This window comes from Rhinoraja longicauda, chromosome 28 (assembly GCF_053455715.1).
Source record: "Rhinoraja longicauda isolate Sanriku21f chromosome 28, sRhiLon1.1, whole genome shotgun sequence".
NCBI classification, from domain to species: Eukaryota; Metazoa; Chordata; class Chondrichthyes; order Rajiformes; family Arhynchobatidae; genus Rhinoraja; species Rhinoraja longicauda.
Window position 1 is genome coordinate 24,058,850 of NC_135980.1, and position 18,728 is coordinate 24,077,577.

General features: G+C 39.2%; 1 protein-coding gene across 7 annotated transcripts in view; it reads left to right on the top strand.

Annotated features, from left to right (window-relative positions):
* LOC144606987 (guanine nucleotide-binding protein G(I)/G(S)/G(O) subunit gamma-7) overlaps positions 1-18,728 on the top strand; it is a 146,584-nt gene that overhangs the window by 113,545 nt on the left and 14,311 nt on the right. For all 7 annotated transcript variants that reach the window (XR_013549040.1, XM_078423495.1, XM_078423496.1 and 4 more), the window contains one exon: positions 15,824-15,944. Coding sequence is in view for 6 of the 7 variants with exons in the window: in XM_078423495.1 (XP_078279621.1) it covers positions 15,864-15,944 (81 nt within the window). In the remaining variant the exon portion in view is untranslated. The remainder of the gene's footprint in view (positions 1-15,823; positions 15,945-18,728) is intronic.

Below are 18,728 nucleotides of genomic sequence, written 5' to 3' on the forward strand. Positions count from 1 at the left end.
TAAATAAGTAAGAGCCCATATGAAAACCCAGCAAGCTTAGTCACAAGAGGCATGCTTCAATTTCAACAGAGAGCCATTGCATTATGAAGGAGGGAGAGAGAACTAACCCATAGTTTAAAATTTACATAATCTTAAATCATCAGATGTGTGGAAGATAGACACAAAAAGCTCGATTAACTCAGCAGGACAGGCAACATCTCTGGAGAGAAGGAATGGGTGACGTTTTGAGTCGAGACCCTTCTTCAGACTCGACCTGAAACGTCACCCATTCCTTCTCTCCAGAGATGCTGCCTGTCCTGCTCAGTTACTCGGGCTATCTTCGGTTGAAACCAGCATCTGCAGTTCCTTCTTACACAGATGTATGGAAGACCTGTCTCACTCTTGAAATATTCTTGTTTGTGAAGCTAAAACACTCTTGTTATATTAGAATGGAGGATAATAATGTCCTTCCACTGCAATTAAATAAGAACATAAGAAATAGAAGCCGGAGTAGGCCATACAGTCCTATTGTCTACTCCACTACTTATCCTCTGTGGCATTTTCCAGCACTGTCCACATCTCTTGATCTCCTTCATACATAGAAATATATCCATTAGTAAATTGAATGAATGTAATGACTGAGGCTGCACAAATATCTGGTAGGGAATTTTAAAGATTTGTCACCCTATTGAGCAAAGAAATTTCTCCATCTGTTTTAAGCTAATGTTATGTGACAAAGCCAGCCATCCCGGGTACTAGTCCTGCAAGGTCTCGACCAGAAACGTTGAGGACAGTGCCTTTCCTCCGACAGATACTGCTCAACCCACTGAGTTCCTACAGCAGTTTGTGGGCTTTTTTGCACCAGACTGGTGAACCTTCACTGCATGTCCTCTATGGCAAGTACATACTGTCTTGGATAAGATGACCAAATCAAAATACTTCATATTTGATCTCACCATAAATTAGAATGAAATCTCCTTATTTCTGTAATCAACTCCTTTCATCATTTAAATGCACTTCTATATAGGCTTTTGGTGTACACCTAGGTTTTTTCGAACACCAACACTATCCATTTTCTCAATATCCAACAACACACCTCCCATTTTCCACATATTCCAATTGCCATGTTGTCACCAACAGCTTATCTATATCTACATGGTTACCTGTAGCTGTAACCTTTTAGCGTAATGATCAACCAGTTGGAAGTTCAACTCTTGCTATTGAGGGCGTGCAGCGTAGGTTTACTCGGTTAATTCCTGGAATGGCGGGACTGTCATATGTTGAAAGACTGGAGTGACTAGGTTTGTATACACTGGAATTTAGAAGGATGAGAGGGGATCTTATCGAAACGTATAAGATTATTAAGGGGTTGGACACGTTAGAGGCAGGAAACATGTTCCCAGTGTTGGGGGAGTCCAGAACCAGGGGCCACAGTTTAAGAATAAGGGGTAGGCCATTTAGAACAGAGATGAGGAAAAACTTTTTTAGTCAGAGTTGTGAATCTGTGGAATTCTCTGCCTCAGAGGGCAGTGGAGGCCAATTCTCTGAATACATTCAAGAGAGAGCTAAATAGAGCTCTTAAGGATAGCGGAGTCAGGGGGTATGGGGAGAAAGCAGGAACGGGGTACTGATTGAGAATGATCAGCCATGATCACATTGAATGGCGGTGCTGGCTCGAAGGGCCGAATGGCCTACTCCTGCACCTATTGTCTATTGTCATCTTGTTTGCTCAAGTAGCCTTTCTGAATGCACATCCACCCACATTTGCCGCAGTTCCATGGTGATTTTTCTTTCTACAGAAATGCTGATAACTGGGGAAAAAACTCTTCTACATACTACCTTCATTATAATTGCGGTATTTTCAAAGTTTCTAATACTTGCCTTATTTTAAAATATATCAACAAAGAGCTTCTCGTGCATTTGAAGATTTCAGTCAAGTTTTTAAGAAACAAGTTAGCTTATTCCTTTCACTTTTTGCTGACTTGATTAACTTTGGAAAGGTAGGAATCTCAAACAAGTTCAAAGCACTGTATATACACTGGTGTTTTCGGAACTGTGATTTGCATATTTCTTGAACATGTTAAAATTCTGCAAAGTTGTTTTTCCCCAATGATAGTTGAAACATTGAAGAAAGATCTGTTGCAACATAAATCACAGTAATATTTCCATTACTTTTGCTGTAAAGAACTTCATGAAGTGTGCAAAACAAATTTCTATTTATAGAAAAAAAATTCAAACAATGTCATTCACCAGTCTTCTATTTAGTTATATAGTTGTAATTTTAATACAGTGCTTTCATTGACAGGCAGACAAAAGTTAAAAAGTATGCCTTTTCTTTTACTTAGTTCTGAGGGAAAGGTTAGGGGTTTTACATGGGGGTTTCATGTGACAGTTAGTCATGCCTTTTCTCAGCAGCAAACCAATACACAGAATCAATGGGGAGTTGAGTCACGAGTTGCAGTGAAGTTGCCAGATGCTGCAGACTCTGGAGCTGAAAGAGAATGCTTCCAGCTTCTAAACTGGGGATGGTCAATCTTTTTCAGAGGCGTTAAGAGATGGAATATTTTGCATAACCCTTGGAGTTCCTGCAACAGGAAAGGTGTTGTCTTAAAATTATTTTGAAGACTGAAGAGGAACTATTTAAGTGGTACAGATACAAAGATTCTAAGTCATTTTGGTAATCCAGTTTGTATGTAAATTTTAGCACAAGATTGTGTTATTTCTATTTAGATTTTGCTAGTGTCACATGAAATACGACCAAGATTTGTTGAACACGAAAGTACAGATGTTGCAAAAGGATAATTTCACTTAAATGTACTTCCTCACGCAGATCTTAAACCTGCGGAATTATTACAGCATAAAAGGAGACTATTTTGGCCCATCAAGTTTATGCAAGAGCAATCTAGCTAGCCCCACATCCTTGTCCTTTTTTGCTTTTTCCCTGCAAGTGTTTTGACCACAATTAAAACTGCCTCCTCTACCCCATGCACTCTCTCTTCATCTCCCCCTCTCTCCCCCCCCCCCCCCTCTACCCCCCCCCTTCAACATTCTGAAGGAACTCAGCGGGTTAGGCAGCATCTGTGGAAGAAAATGAATATAGGACTTTTTGGATTGGGGACCCTCCTGCCTGACCCACTGAGTTTCCCTAGCAGTTTGTTTTTTGCTCGGGGTGATCTGCAGTCCCTTGATGAACCACATACCATTCACGGAGTTGGTAGCATTCTTAACTCTTAAACCAAGACATGAAGAAGGGTCTCGACCCAAAATGTCACCCATTCCCTCTCTCCTAGATGCTGCCTGACCTGTTGAGTTACTCCAGCATTTTGTGATACCTTCGATTTGTGCCAGCATCTGCAGTTATTTTCCTAGATTACCTTTTATGCATTGGTTTGTTCATTTTTCTGTTCTTTTGTGAACTGCTCCCTTCACTTGCACTTATATTTGGGGCAAATGATTGCAGTTCTTGAAATATTTTCCATTAATATTCTATAAAGCTATATTGCTTTGAGGTGTGATTGATTGAAACCCCCCGCAGAGGATAAAATACCTAACCTCCCTGCAGCATGTTCCATCTCATTCAGTGAACAGGAGTATGTGCACTGTGGGACTGGATGGATCAGACTTCAAGAAAGTACAGTCTATATTTCCAGCTAACATGTCAGAATCCATGAGGCAAGGCAACATTATGATTACACCTCACATACAAAGGTAGTGCAGTTTAAATGGGTAGGAAATGGAAAGTTTTCCATCATGGGATTAAATAATATTGCCCACTCTTCTGGGCATCGTTTGTGTGTTATCAAGAGACTTTTGGTGAATCCATCAGGAAAGAAACGAGAGTGATAATACCAGGCACTGGGGTACACAGGTCAATGCCTCCTTGCACATGGACAAAGTCATGCCTTCTGCTCTAACCCATTGCCAGACCGCAGATTTGATTGCTGCATGAGTGACCCTTTCTGCAGCTGACCCGATAGGGTGGTGGGAGTCTAGAATCTGCTGCAGAGGTAGTGATGGAGGTGAGATATGATAGTGACATTTAAGAGGCTTTTGTATAAGCACATTGATGTGCAGGGAATGGAGGAATATGGATGATTTGAAGACAGTGCAGATGACTTGGCATCATGTTTGGCACTAACATTGTGGGCCGTAGTTGCTGTACTGTAGTGTTTTATGTTCTATGTACAAATTAAGTGCACTTTAAAAGATGGTAATGATTTTCATTTATTCTTATGAGTATTCCTGATGCAGGAAATAACTTTCACGTTTTCTGAATTCAGTCTGGGGAAATGTGAAATAATATTGAAGAGCCAGTAGTAGGATACGAAGAAGTGTGGAGTGAAAAGGGGGGGGGGGGGGGGGTCTTATTATATGTGTCCACAGACTGAGGAAGCATGTACTTAAGAAGGCTTTTGAGATGCTGGCTTTTTCAACTGAGGCACAGAATTTAAGAGCAGAAAGATTAAACTAGAACCATACTAAAACATTAAGACCACGATGTGCTATTCTGGTTGCAAGATTGTGGGAAGGATGTGATGGTAGTAGGGAGAGGGCAGAGGCAACTTAAGGCCACATCTGGGCCATGGCTTTAAAATGTTCATTTGATAAGAAATAGGCAGGATTGAATAAAAGGAGTGTAGGAAAAAAAACTGCAGATGCTGGTTTAAATCGAAGGTAGACACAAAATGCTGGAGTAACTCAGCAGGTCAGGAGCATCTCAGGAGAGAAGGAATAGATGACATTTTGGGTCGAGACCCTTCAGACTGATGTCAGGGGAGGGGGTGAGACAAAGATAGGATGTAGATGGATACAGGAAGACTAATAGGAGAACTGGGAAGGGGAGGGGATAGAGAGGGGAAGCAAGGACTACCTGAAGTGGGAGAAGTCAATGTTCAAACTGCTGGGGTGTAAACTACCCAAGCGAAATACAAGTTGCTGTTCCTCCAATTTGTGCTGGGCTTCACTCTGACAATGGAGGAGGCCCAGGACAGAAAGGTCAGATTGGGAATGGGAGGGGGAGTTGAAGTGCTGAGCCACCGGGAGATCAGGTTGGTTGAGACGGACTGAGCGGACGTGTTCAGCGAAACCATTGCCGAGCCTGCGCTTGAATAAAAGGAGATTGAAAGAAAATTTAATTGAAGTGTACAAAACTGAGGAAGCTAAACAGTGATTGGAGAAGATGAGAGCTAAAGTATTGAGATTTGGCAGAACCTTTCATCAGCTGGGGACGATAGGATTGCTACTCCTGATGTAAATCTTTGATTGAATTATCAGTGCAAATTAACTTTATTCTCTAAATTAGTATTGCAGGAACCTACTTTAAAAATAATTTATGCCAGAACTACTTTCTAATGATGCACTTTGAGATCTGTGAAACTAACAGGTCCATGGGACAGTGATATTGAAGGTCTTTGTTAGTTAACATTGGATTTATAAAGTTTCCTTATCAAGCATGCATTGCATACTTTTGAAATAGTCTAAAACAGTGACTATTTAAGAGCTTGGCTTCATTGTAATGTTTGCCCAGCAGCCAAACATGGGAATGTTGTCTCTGTGTGGGATAACAGGAAGAATGTTCAAAAGCTTAGTGCTGACATTGTTCTTATGGCATTCTGAATGATGTAATTGCTATTCACTCATATTTTATGTGGTGCAGTGAGAGTCATTGTGTAACGCAGCTGCGCTATGCTTGCCAATGTCATTTACACATTGGTATTGGTGTTTGTCATTGCTGGCTGTGGAGGTTATTCATCTGTTTTTATATTTGGAAACATTTGTGAACTAACCTTTCAAACATCACCTTTTTAAAACGTCACCTATTCCTTCTCTCCCGAGCTGCTGCCTGACCCGCTGAATTACTCCAGCATTTTGTGTCTACCTTCGATTTAAACCAGCAACTGCAGGTTTTTTTCCTATACCTTTTTAAATATGTAATTTAGTATTTTGGAGAATACTGATGGATTGTTGACCAACATAAGAAAGGTCAGGCACTCTGCAACAGATCAAAATGGAATGTGACGTTACTGATGCAATAATGTATACTCTATAGTAAGTTAATGATTGCATGTATAATTACATCCCTTCAGGTATGTGACAGAGCGTGCCGTGAAGATTGCAGCAGCTTGTAGATTTATACTTTTTTTTTCTATAAAATCATCTTCAAGCATTTTTTCAGCCTTACATGCAGGTGAAATCTCATTTGCATGACTTGCATTTGCTAAACTCAATGGTGATATTTTCAATTTTGAGAAATAAATTGAAGGTCTGGAACCTCCTGAAAGTCTAAGATCATAACCACTGGAATATTTGAATGAGATATAAAATTTGGGTGTCTCTTTCCCATTCCATTCCAAACTACACAGCGGTCTTTTGAAGAAGACCCAGGGGCCTGGCCAGCAGGCATCATCACAAACAAATTGCTTGATAAAACAATTTGCTCTTATGGAATCTGCAGTTTGGCCCTGTTTAAATAATAATTATTTGATATGAAGCACCTTGATTATTTCTGAGGTATTATGCATGTTGTCGTCATCTTCGTTTATTGTTGCAGTAGTTGTTAATGCAAATTTGTTGTTAATAAAATTTCCTTCTCCCAATGTTTTCCAGATTGATAAGTTTCTGCATTAGTGTTAGTGATCAAATAATATCATTCATTTCGCAGCTTCTGTATTTCCTTTTTTCCCATATTTACTTTTAACCCCACATGAGATTTCTTCCCCTATCAAAAGGATATACCACTGCAAACGATACCCTGCCTACTTGCTATTTAAACTTGCTATTTAAACTTGCTATTTATCCACTCTGATTTTTTCAACTCTGGTAAAATTACCTCTTCCTCCCTATATTGGAGACAGTGGAATCTATGTAAAAATCTGTGCCATATCGTAAAATTAATTTAAAATTATTTTTAATTTAGTGAATTCAGCAATATGCATTGGTCCTTTAATCATTATGGTAAATTTGCAACAAAACCATAAAATGCCAGAAATACCCTGAAGCACTTGCACTTACTCTGAAGCACTTACACCCTATAATCATTCTCTCTTCTCCCCTCTCCTGTCGGGCAGAATGTACAAAAGCTTGAAGGCATGTACCACCAGGTTTCTGACCAGTGTGGCTTCCAACTCCCAACTGACTTTATTACAACAGTTACACTTGGTTTTATCTGCACTTTCTCTGCTGTAACACTATATTCTGCACTGTTTATTTTTCTCTTTGCACTACCTGTTGAGCATGTTTAATTTGATTGTACTCGTGTATGGCAGATTTGACTGGTTAGCACATAAAGGTTTTTCACTATATCTCAGTACACGTTGCCATATCAAGATAATGTACAACCTGAGATTTTGTTATAACTTTGTTTTGTTTCAAAGTGTTCCAACATTTATAATTCAGTATCTATAAACTTGTAAATTTAAGTTGTGCAACGGAAAACATTCAAAAGTTGAATATTCAAAATGCCTTAAACTGTTTTTGTTTCAAGCTCCCATTGATGTGGTCAATTGATGGATGATATGAGTTATGGAATCTATTTTTAGATTCATTCCTCTTGATCAGAATTATGATAATCTCTTCAATGAATTATTCCTTTTTTTTTATATGCAGCCACCACAAAAAGCATGTTTTTCCCATATTAAATGATTCATGGTCAATTCTTGAACAGTGGGGCAAACTACTTTCTCCTTGGTCACCAATCATAGAAATGTACATGACTAATCAAAGTGACAAAAGTTCTCATTCTGTCAGTGTAAAATTCAGCTCAACTCTTGTGTGCTTAAGTTGAATAACTTATTCGGCTGTTGAGAGTTTTGGTTGATGCTTAAAATGATGCATAATGAGTTAGTACAAGTACAAAAGAAAGGAAGTAACAGCCACTAAAACGTGTGTCAGCAGTAGTTTCTCAGGAGGTCTGGCCAATGTTTTGGGGCATATAATTGATTGTTGATTAAATACAATTTCTTCTACAGTATATGTGGGAAAAGATTTATTTCTTAAGTATAGGTGCTTCAAATAGAATATTGGATAAATAAACTTTATCTGTGCTCTATTTATAAGTTTCAGCTTGCAGGAAGCACTTTATTTTTAATCCAAATTTCCTTCCCAGAGGTGGTGTATCTCATTGGTATTCTTGGTTTCAGCAATGCAACTTATGAGATGCTTATCATTTTAGTAACAATTCTGTTTACATTTACTTGTGCCCTTCAGTGGCTGACTTGACTCTTCTGGCCAACTTTTCCCCAGGAGCCTTTTTCCTATAGAAATTGTGAACAGTATTTATTGTAAATTGAACTGAATTTGACCTTCATTTATCTATTAACATAAATTACAATTTATGCTAATACGTAAATCGAGATCAAATTCAGTTTAATTAAAGAATGGGCATCTAGGCAATTTTCTTGTATGCTCCAAATTGTAGTCTGCCTGGTAGCATGGGAGATAACCATCTAAGAAGAAATGTGTGCCAAATCCACGCGTTTTGGATTAGAAATCAAATGAAGCAAGTTATCTGGTCAGCTCTGTTTTACTATTTAATTGGTCCAGGCTGGCCAGTGCCTCTGTTGTACATTTATTTGCATTTCTTTTCCAAAGAAAAAGACACCAATTTGAAAACTAAGAAAAAAGAGCTCAACATCTTGTCGGCCTCAATTCATTGAGATGGGAATGGTGGCGGTAGAAGCTAAGGCCTCTGCTGAGGAAATAACATTCAAGATTATACAAGGGAAGAACTGAAAGCTAAATTAACACACAGTAAAGACTTTTGCAAGCTAGTTGATGAGCTGCAATGTATAATCTATAAACAGTGAATGGTGAAATTCAGAATTTACATTTAAAATCAAATCTTCATCCAAAGCATTTTTTGGAAGCCATTGATATCTACATCTTAAATTTATTACAGCTGGGCTTTGAGAATGAAAGGGGTATTTTTTACTACTTTAGATTTAAAATAAAATGTTTGTTTTAAGAGTACAAAAAATCATTCGAGCTCTGTATTAAAAATGTTTCAGTAGGCCTCAATTATGTTTTCAAAAGCATTTAGAAAAAAAAGCTAATGTCATTCTATTGTAAGTGTATCTGATTTCTAAGCCCCCCTCCCCACACACACACACTTCCAAGAGTAGACAATTGTGGGAAGATTTGAATTATTATTAATCCTGTTCCAAAGTATAATAGTACAGAGATAATTGTTTACATTGTAATCTATAGTCTATACGACAAAGAATCAGAGGCTCCCATGTACTTTAAAAATCCCTGAAAATGACTCATTAAAGTTGGTAACAGTAGTTGCCGAAACCTGATTGTGGTGAAAACTGGAATGCAGATTAGATAATTAAATGCCTGAAACCAATTTTTCATAAGGCAACAACAAAATATTTTCATTCCATAGTTGTCATTTTGTCAGCAGGTAGTTCCAATTATTTTCATTACATACTCAGTTATTGAATTCCAGTGCAGAAAACTGGATTGGTTGAAATACCAAGTAAATTCCAAGTAGGGTCGATATTCCTTTAATTTTAATGTGGAGAATAGCACATCACCCGTGTCTAATTACCTCATGATCAGGCTGTGCTTGTTCTATCCAATAGTTTTTCTGTTTTATTATAGGTCTGCATTTGCTTTCGGAATGCTTTGTGTTGATAGATAACAGGACATCGACTAGGTGGTATTAAGCTATGTAGACTCACAGATTCCATCTACTTTGTTGGCTGCGCTTAGTTGTCAGCCTTGTATTACTGGCATTGATGCCCCGGATTCTACAGGGGAAGAATCCTTAAGTATACTATTATATCATTAAGAAATTGTGTACTGATAACTACATTTGGAGATTGTTCTGGGGGTTAACAGGTGTTAAGTGCCTAATGTGTGAAACTATGTGGAGTAAATATTTTAAAAGAATATTGTTATTAGCCCAAGATGTGTCATAATAAGAATGGCAAAGGAAGATTTTAAATGCTTCTCTTTTCCTATGGGACAATACACCTCTGCAGGCATTGTCAGCTGCGTAAAAACTCAGTCTGCAGCCACTTTTCGGACTTGTGAACTGTTCAGGTTACAAACAGTTCTTGGGATCAGATCCCTGCTGTAACACGGGGAGGAATCTGTAACTATATTCCATTGCTCTATCCCTAGACCAACAGTCGATGATTTAAAAAAAATTGCCAGTGCTGTAAATCTGAAAGAAAATACTGGAAATGCACAGCAGGTAGCATCTGTAGGCAGAGAAACTGTGTTCACGTTTTGGGTCTCCAAGACAAGGCACTTGTCCTGCGGAGGATTATGGCTTCAAGTCCAAGAGATGACTTTGAGACACCAGGCTAGCTCCACATAATCTATGTGAACACATGCTGCACAACAGCACTAATTTTCTTTAAAATAGTGTCATTCATCTGATTCTAAACTTTCAGCTAACTCGGATGCCAGCTGAAATTCGGGACGGGGAAAAATGGCTGATGAAAGCTCACTAAGCACAATCGGTATGACATTGAAGGTAGACACAAAATGCTGGAGTAATGCTGAAGATCAGTCTGAAGAAGGGTCTCGACCCGAAAGGTCACCCATTCCTCTACCTGTCCCACTGAGTTACTCCAGCATTTTGTGTTTACCTTCGATTTAAACCAGCATCTGCAGTTCTTTCCTACACAGGTATGACATATTTCAGTTCCAAAAACCACCTCAGCATAGCCAACATTGAAATCCAACATGTTTTGCAATCAAGAATCAATGCCATCTCATTGCCATTTTCACGTTTGACTAGATTTTGCAGTAAATCATTTCTCATGGGTGATTTTGCAGAAAAACAGAAACATTTCAGATTTTTGTAATCAATTCATCAATGTTGTCTGCAAGTTGAACATAACCATCCACAGATTGATCTTCAACCCACTCGCCGATGGAATCATCGTCACCTTCATCATTATCGGACTCACTCTTCTCTTCAGAGATTCCTATCGTTTTTGTTCACAAGATAGTTGTGTCAAACATTGCCTTGAAAAATCAATGCTGTTATTCAAAACTTTGCTGTTTGAAATTTTCTGAAGGCATTTAGCTGATAATATTTACATTTTTGCTTAACTTTACTGAATAAACTGGCTGAAAAGTTACCAAACATTTATTCACAAAACAAGGAATTCTTCTACCATCCTATTCTAGTTCTAGCTTTAGAGTAGAGAGTTGAGAAATGGGTGATTAATCACCATTTAATCAGAGCAGTTTTAATACAAACTTTCTGCATAATTTACCCCAGAAATCAGACTTCTTGAATTTTCAGCCTGTTCTTTCCTGCAGTGTAACATTATCATCCAGAGGCTGTATTGGGGAATTAAATTTGCCTGTGATTTACCACTTGTGAAGAACTCTAATCCTTGAACATTTTAAATCACTTCAAGCTAAAAAGTAATCTGTGATGCATTAACCGTTTTAATGATACACTAAAATGGATAACATGTACAGGCAGAGAGTTTCTCGTGTTCTTGGCTATCTTCACTCATTTTTAATTATTTTCCTACCCTCATGTGGATTTTGCCCTGCTGGCCTTAATGCATTAGCTGTAAGGATAGAGTATGTTCATTAAGCAGTATTCGACAATCTTGCCAAAGAAGCCATAATGTATATGAATGCTCGTGGGACTTCACACCAGATGCACACCAAGAGAGAGTGCAGCCTCCATACTCCCAGTTTTTGTTATGGCTATCTGCTCCAGCCAATTCCTGGTGCACCTCCGATCTCCCCTGCACCTTTGGGTAGTCAGACCTGATGGTGAAGATGAGACATCGATCGGGCCAGTTGCCAAAAAACGCCACATTCTTCCTGCAGTTGACTCTAGCTCCAAGGCCTGCTCAAACTGGCAGCAGATGCTGATCAACCTGCAGACCGACCAAAGATCTGACCAGAAGATATTCTCATACTTAATGTACAGGTAGGTTTGAAAGCTCCCATTGCCTGTCATCATCACCCTCTTCCCGTACAGGTTCAGAGTTACAGAAGCATGAAGTTCCACACTACCAGGTTCAGGAACAGCTACTTCCTTGCAACCATGAGGTTCTCCAATCAACCTGTACAACCCTAATCCCACCCCAGTAACAGAACACAATGGAGCACCTCCTGCACTATCCTAGTATTGTTTTATAATTGTGTTTTGCGCTAAAGTTTTTTTTGCAGTCCTTTTCTTATCATTGGTAGAATTTAAGTAATTTAGATATAATTTATGTATAATTTGTTGTTGTGGTTAAATCTGTCTGATACAGTTGTAAGCAAGATTTTCGTTTGACCCGTACTTCATGCTTGTACATGTGACAATAAACTTGACATGACTTGACAAAGCATCCTTGATAGATTCAGCCAAAGGGTTCTTGTTTAGTTTTTATTATTGTCATGTGTACCGAAGTACAGTGGAAAGCTTTTTGTGTGCTATCCAGTGAGTGAAAAGATTATACATGATTACAATCAAGCCATTTATACTGTACTGATAAAAGGCACAACATTTAGTGCAAGATAAAGTCCAATTTTTCCAAATTGAAATATCCGAACTGTTCAAAGATAGTTCCGTCTCTAATGAGGTAGGTGGGTGGTCAGGGCTGCTCGCTAACTGGTGGAAGGACGGTTCAATTGCCCGAAAACAGCTAGGAAGAAATTGTCCCTGAACCTGGAGGTATGTGTTTTCAAACTTCTGTCCCGCTCGCCAGAAGGGAGAGAGAAGAGGGAGTGACTGGGGTGAGATTAGTTCTTGGTGGCCTGGCTGAGAAAGCATGAAATGTAGATAGTCAATGGAAGGAGGTTGGTTTATGTGATGGTCTGGGCTACGTCCAGAACTCTCTGCAATTTCTTGCAGTCTTGGATGGAGCTGTTCCCAAACCATACTGTGATGCAGGTAGTTAAAGGCTTTCAATGATACATGTCTAGAGGTTGTTGGGGACATGCTGAACTTCCTAAGCCTTCTAAGGAAGTGGTGGCATTGATGTGCTTTCTTGGCCACTGCTTTGATGTTGTTGGTCTCGAACAAATTGCTGGTGATATTTATTCCAGCTTTCAACTATCTCCACTTCAGAGCCATCTATGTATATCGGGGTGTATATACCATTTTGCTTCTTGGAAGTCGATCACAGTCTCCTTTGTCCTGTTGACATTGAGGGAGAGGTTGTTGTCTTGGCACCAGGTTACAAGGTTCTCAATCTCCTTCCTGTACTCCATCTTATTATTTGATATCCAGCCCACAACGGTACCATTGTATGTGAATTTGTAAATTGAGTTGGTATTTGGCTACACAATCATGAGTATACAATGAGTATAGTAGGTTGCTGAGAATATATCCTTGCGGGGAACTAGGGTTGCAGATTATTGTGAAGATAGACACAAAAAGGTGGAGTAACTCAGCCGGACAGGCAGCATCTCTGGAGAGAAGGAATGGATGACGTTTCGGGTCGAGACTCTTCTTCAGACTGATCAGGGGAAAGGGAAACGAGATATAGGCCGTCAAATGGATATTTGAGTTGATTTATCGTTGATTTGTAAGGGCATCAGAGGTTATGGGGAGATGGCAGGAGAATGGAGTTGAGAAGAAAAAAGATCAGCCGTGATTGAATTGCGGCCGAATGGCCTAATTCTGCTCAGAACTTATGCATTAAGTTCATCAGAGAGGGCTGCACAATAACCAGCAATGCTGCCTGACTTCACTTTGCAGCCAGTTATAGTATTCAAGCCTTGCTACACTCCGAATGATTATACTGGGATTCAATTTTCCCTCCTGGGATAAATATAGTTCTATGGTATCGTAAGTTTGTCCCGGCAATGTCTCTCAGCATGCTATGAAGCACACAAACAACAAAAGAGTGGACGAGTTTGCCAGACTCCAGACTTGATGGGAAAGCATTGCTTCCCACCCATTCATTTTGACTGCATTACTGATATCTTGACACATTGTAATTTTGTGATATGTTCATTTTGAATAGCCACACAGATCAAGGAGATCTCCGATATAATCTTTGATCTATTTTCAGCTGATCTGTTGGTCTCACTGCTATTGGACAATAGATGGGAATTTCTCTTTGGATTTCAGTGGTCACTTCATGTGCTAGCTCTCATCATTACGCAATTTAGTAGGGACTAGACTGGAGCCTTTGGAGCCAGTGATCAGTGTGCGCACAAAATATTTCTGAGTTTTGTATTTCAAGAGGGCTGGAAAACAAGAGATCTAGTTCTTACTCCACATAGTACTGCCGGTCATAGTTGGCTTGGCTCCCCTTACTCCACCTCACAGACTTTCCTGCAGGGGTGGGGTGGTGTTGAATTGCTATATTTTTACTGGTAATCTGTTGTAGGATACCCATTGAGAGTGCGTAGCATTTTAGTGTGAATTAAATGTGGCCAGTGCTCAATGGTTCAGTCATTTTAGCAGTCAGGCACCCAAATGTGTATAATCAGCCTTGTGTTACCAGACAGTACAGGAAAGGAGGAAAATTTGGCAAGGGTAGTTTAAGGTTAAAGTATGTAGTGTTTCTGGAAAAGTGTTTCACAAAAGCTTTTCCATTCATTTTTGAAACAAAAACAATGAAGTACAGTTCATTAATTTGAAAATTATTCGAATTACAGAATAATTGTGTTTTGGGATCTAACTTTTTGGTTTAACATTGAACAAGCAGAAATCAAATTAAGCAAACTATCAGCAGACTATAAATCATGTTGAAACCTGATATTGCATTAACACATAATAGGTGTTGCAATGACTTCTAGTTACCCAAACAAAAAGGCTTGAACTTTTTCTTGAAAGGGTGTTTCTCTTTAGGCTGTACCTTTTTATCTCAATTTTTCTTTTGCTTCTGAAGTGCAAGGGTTCAAAAATACTGACTATCCTGGTGTCTTGTTAGTATCTCTGCATTATCTGTGCTCAGGGATAAACATAGTCTGTACTTCTGTGCTCATGCATTCCTTCCAATAATATTCCAGCATATTTACTAAATTGAATTGCACAAGATAAACTGCAGAAATCATCTAGTAGTAATCTACTTACACTTGTGTGCATGCAGCCTTCTATTTCTGCAACCACTAACTATCATTGTTCTGGAGTGAATTTTTTGTTTGTTTTTCTGTAAGTTAACCCTTGCAATGCTCAAATGTCTTTTTTTTTTAAAACACTTTAGATTGTAACCTAACCAAGCCAACATTGTGTTGCCACATATTTGGGCAGCACAGTGGCACCACGGCAGAGTTTAGGGATACAGTGTGGAAACGGGCCCTTCGGCCCACTGAGTCCACGGCGGCCAATGATCACCAATAGACTACCGTCTGAAGAAGGGTCTCGACCTGAGACATCACCTATTCCCTTTCTCCAAGGATGTTGTCTGACCGACTGAGTTACTCCAGCTTTTTGTGTCCATCACCAGTGGACCAGTTCTTATATTTCAGTTTTGCATCCTACACACTAGGGGCAATTTACAGAAGCCAATTTAACCTACAAACCTGCATGTCTTGAAATGTGGGGGAAAACCCAGAGCACTCGGAGAAAACCCACACGATCGACTTCCAACCTGGGGTTCCCAGTTATTAAAAAATTAATGCTAATTGAAGTAAACATTTATGCAAAATATCAGATGATTGAATGTAGCATTGCATGTAATATTTTTTAATAAATATGGGCCAGCATAAAATATGAAGTGTACTCTGTTTGCATATTCTGCAAGTAATATTCTGTTGTGCTGCTGCAAGTAAGAATTTCATTGTTCTATCTGGGACATATGACAATAAAACACTCTTGACTCTCTTGAAAGAATTAGAGGATTGCTACAAGGATGTTAATAGGATTTAATTTTTATCAAAAATATTTAAGCCTTGCAATGTTTGTTTTCCCTTACAGAATACCAAGTCCGGCCTTGGCCTGAAATAGATGGCTGACAATGTCATCAACTAACAATATAGCACAAGCACGGAAACTGGTAGAACAGCTAAGGGTTGAGGCAGGCATTGAGAGAATCAAGGTGAGATTGCTTAAACACTTGCCTTCTGCTCCATGGCCCAATTTATTTTTCTGTTCATGTGTATGCACAAATGCATATGGAAAGTTGTTTCTGAAATGCTTCTGTCATCCATTCAGTTAGTTTGCAGTGTATGATACTATGTCAGAAACAAAATCTTCCATATGTGGCATGTCTGCCTTGAAACAATTGTCATTACCAATGTATTTCTTAAAATGCTAACCACTATTTTCTGTAATAGTTGCACAAAGGGATTATTTTTATTGAGTTAGTGCCAGGCAATGGTGGAGATTAATATTTACCCCAGACCCAAAAAATGGTCTTTGTAGTAATATTTTTAATTATCAAAGAGCAATGTTTTCAGTTTGGCTTCTGTTTCACATTTTAATAACTTAAACCTGAATGCCTGACTCCTGAGGCTCTGTGCTTTAATTTGTCTGTTTAAGTCAAAGGCCTGATGGCATAACACAACAGTCTAGAGTCTGGAGCCAGTTAATGACTTGTAACTTAAATTCTGAACTGTGTTTTGAACGAGACAGTGGAACCCACCCATTGAATCATGCGATTTACTTAAAATTTGGCTGCTTCCGTCTCCATAAGTTTGTTTTATCAAGCTACCACAACTAATCTTAATTGAGGTAATTTTATTTTGGACTTTGGGAAGAGATTGATCTATGCCACTCAGTAATTTCTACTGCTGTTTTAGCTACAAAGCTTTTGCAATTTAAACCTTGCACAAGGAGAAACATTGAATTAATAAAAACTTCTTGGGCCATCCTTCAGGGTTAAAAATGGCACATTTCTACATCAGTTCTGCTTTTGCAGTTAGTTATATACAGATCCTGGCACTTGTGGAGCAAATAACGTTGAAAGGGGTGCATGGGATGTTTGGGGGTTTCTGCCCTCCAGGCACAATTTTTGTTTGGGTCTGGATTTCTTTTGAAAAAAATGGCGACGTGGTAATTGTCTGATGTGGATGTACCTTGTTCACGTTGAGTGGTAATAAGCAAGGGGATTCTGATGTCAGTGAAGAAGCTACTTATTTTCACTCAAGCTTTCAGAACAACCTTGAAGTGTTTTTTCAGCCCTTTTAACAATTTTGTGCTGGGATGGTGCTCATTTGGGGTTCTAGTATCAGACATGTGGATGATGTGGCTTGTACACCTGAAATGGATGAGTGTAATTAGAACTCCTGCTGCTGGAGATATTGCCCCGGTGCATCTATCCTATCAACGGGTTGGAGGACTTGAGCAGAGAAATGTTAATATCTCTCCACTGCTTTAATGTGCTTTTTTTAGGCAGAACATGTTCCCAAAGCATGCAGGATCACTGTTGTCTAGTAGACCACATGGGCTTGGTGCTGGATCTTCACTTATCCATCTTACTTCCTGAGAAGGCTTAGGTAGTTCAGCATATCCTCCAACAACCCAGACCAAGTTCTATTGATGCGCAATAGATAGCATTTTATCGGGATGTATCACATCATGGTTTTGGAACTGCTCCGTCCAAGACCGCAAGAAATTGTAGAGAGTTGTGGACTAGCCCAGACCATGACGCAAACCAGCCTCCATTGATTCCATCTACACCACTTGCTGCCTTGGCAAGGCCACCAACATAATCAAGAACCAGTCACTCCCTCTTCTCCCCTCTCCCATGGGGCAAGAGGCACGAATGTTTGAAAATGCATCCTCCCAAGTTCAGGGACAGTTTCTTCCTGGCATGTTATCTTGCAACTGAACTATTCCCTCACCAGTTAGACTGCGATCCTGACCTATTTACCTCAATGGAGACCTTTGTACTATCTTTAATCATCTTTGCCTGGAAAGCGCACAACAAAAAGATTTTTACTGTAGCTGTTCCTCGGTTAGATAAAGGCAACACAAGACATAATGTTGAATTATTTTATTGATGCCTGCCTTCATTAAGTGGTATCTCCAACATATGAAAAGTGATCTACTTTTTCCAAGCTCATTGTGAACTTGTCAGAGGGTTTGTGTACAACGAAGACATCTTCAGGATGTTTAATGGAAGGCCCATTCTTTCATACGTTTCATTAAATAGGTCAGCAGTAACCTAGGGTTGGTCATTGGTTAAGATTTCTGAAAATATATTGCCTTTGTCACTTAGTTCATTGTTTTTGGGAGCCTACTCTATAAAAAAATCATCTGCTGAGCTACTTGTTGCTCTAAACAGTTGCTCTAAACATTTATTTGGCTGTCAGATATTTTGGGGCATTCTTAAGCCGGGAGAGGCATTATTTAAATGGGTGTCTGTTTTTCTTTTTGATACCAGGGTATTGTAGCCCTTTTGGTGCAGAATCAGTTGGGATAATTCAAATAGCTTTAGATCCAATCCATGGTCACTGTTGTTGATTCATATTGCATGTTTCACATATACTCAACTAGTCTACACTGTTTCGGCTCATTTGCATGAGAATTGCCCCTTGAACATGGAACAGAATACGGCCAATGACCTTGAAGCACATGGCATTGATTAGCATCTTTAGCAGAAACACATTGCATTCACAATTGCAATCCAAATCTTTGAGAGAATTTTGATCTGCAGTGAAACAAAAAAATGGGTGGGCTTGGTAAATGCTGCATTGGATTATTTTGAGTATAATTGCATTTGGTTTACCACAACCAATTAGATATGTAAAGAAGTAAGTGGAAAAAATATTTTCTCCTTCCCAGTAGCAGTACACCATCAATAATGAACAATGTGCATATCTCCCTTAAAGCTTTTTACTTGGCACCAATCTTCCCCCAACACCCCCCCCCCCCCCCA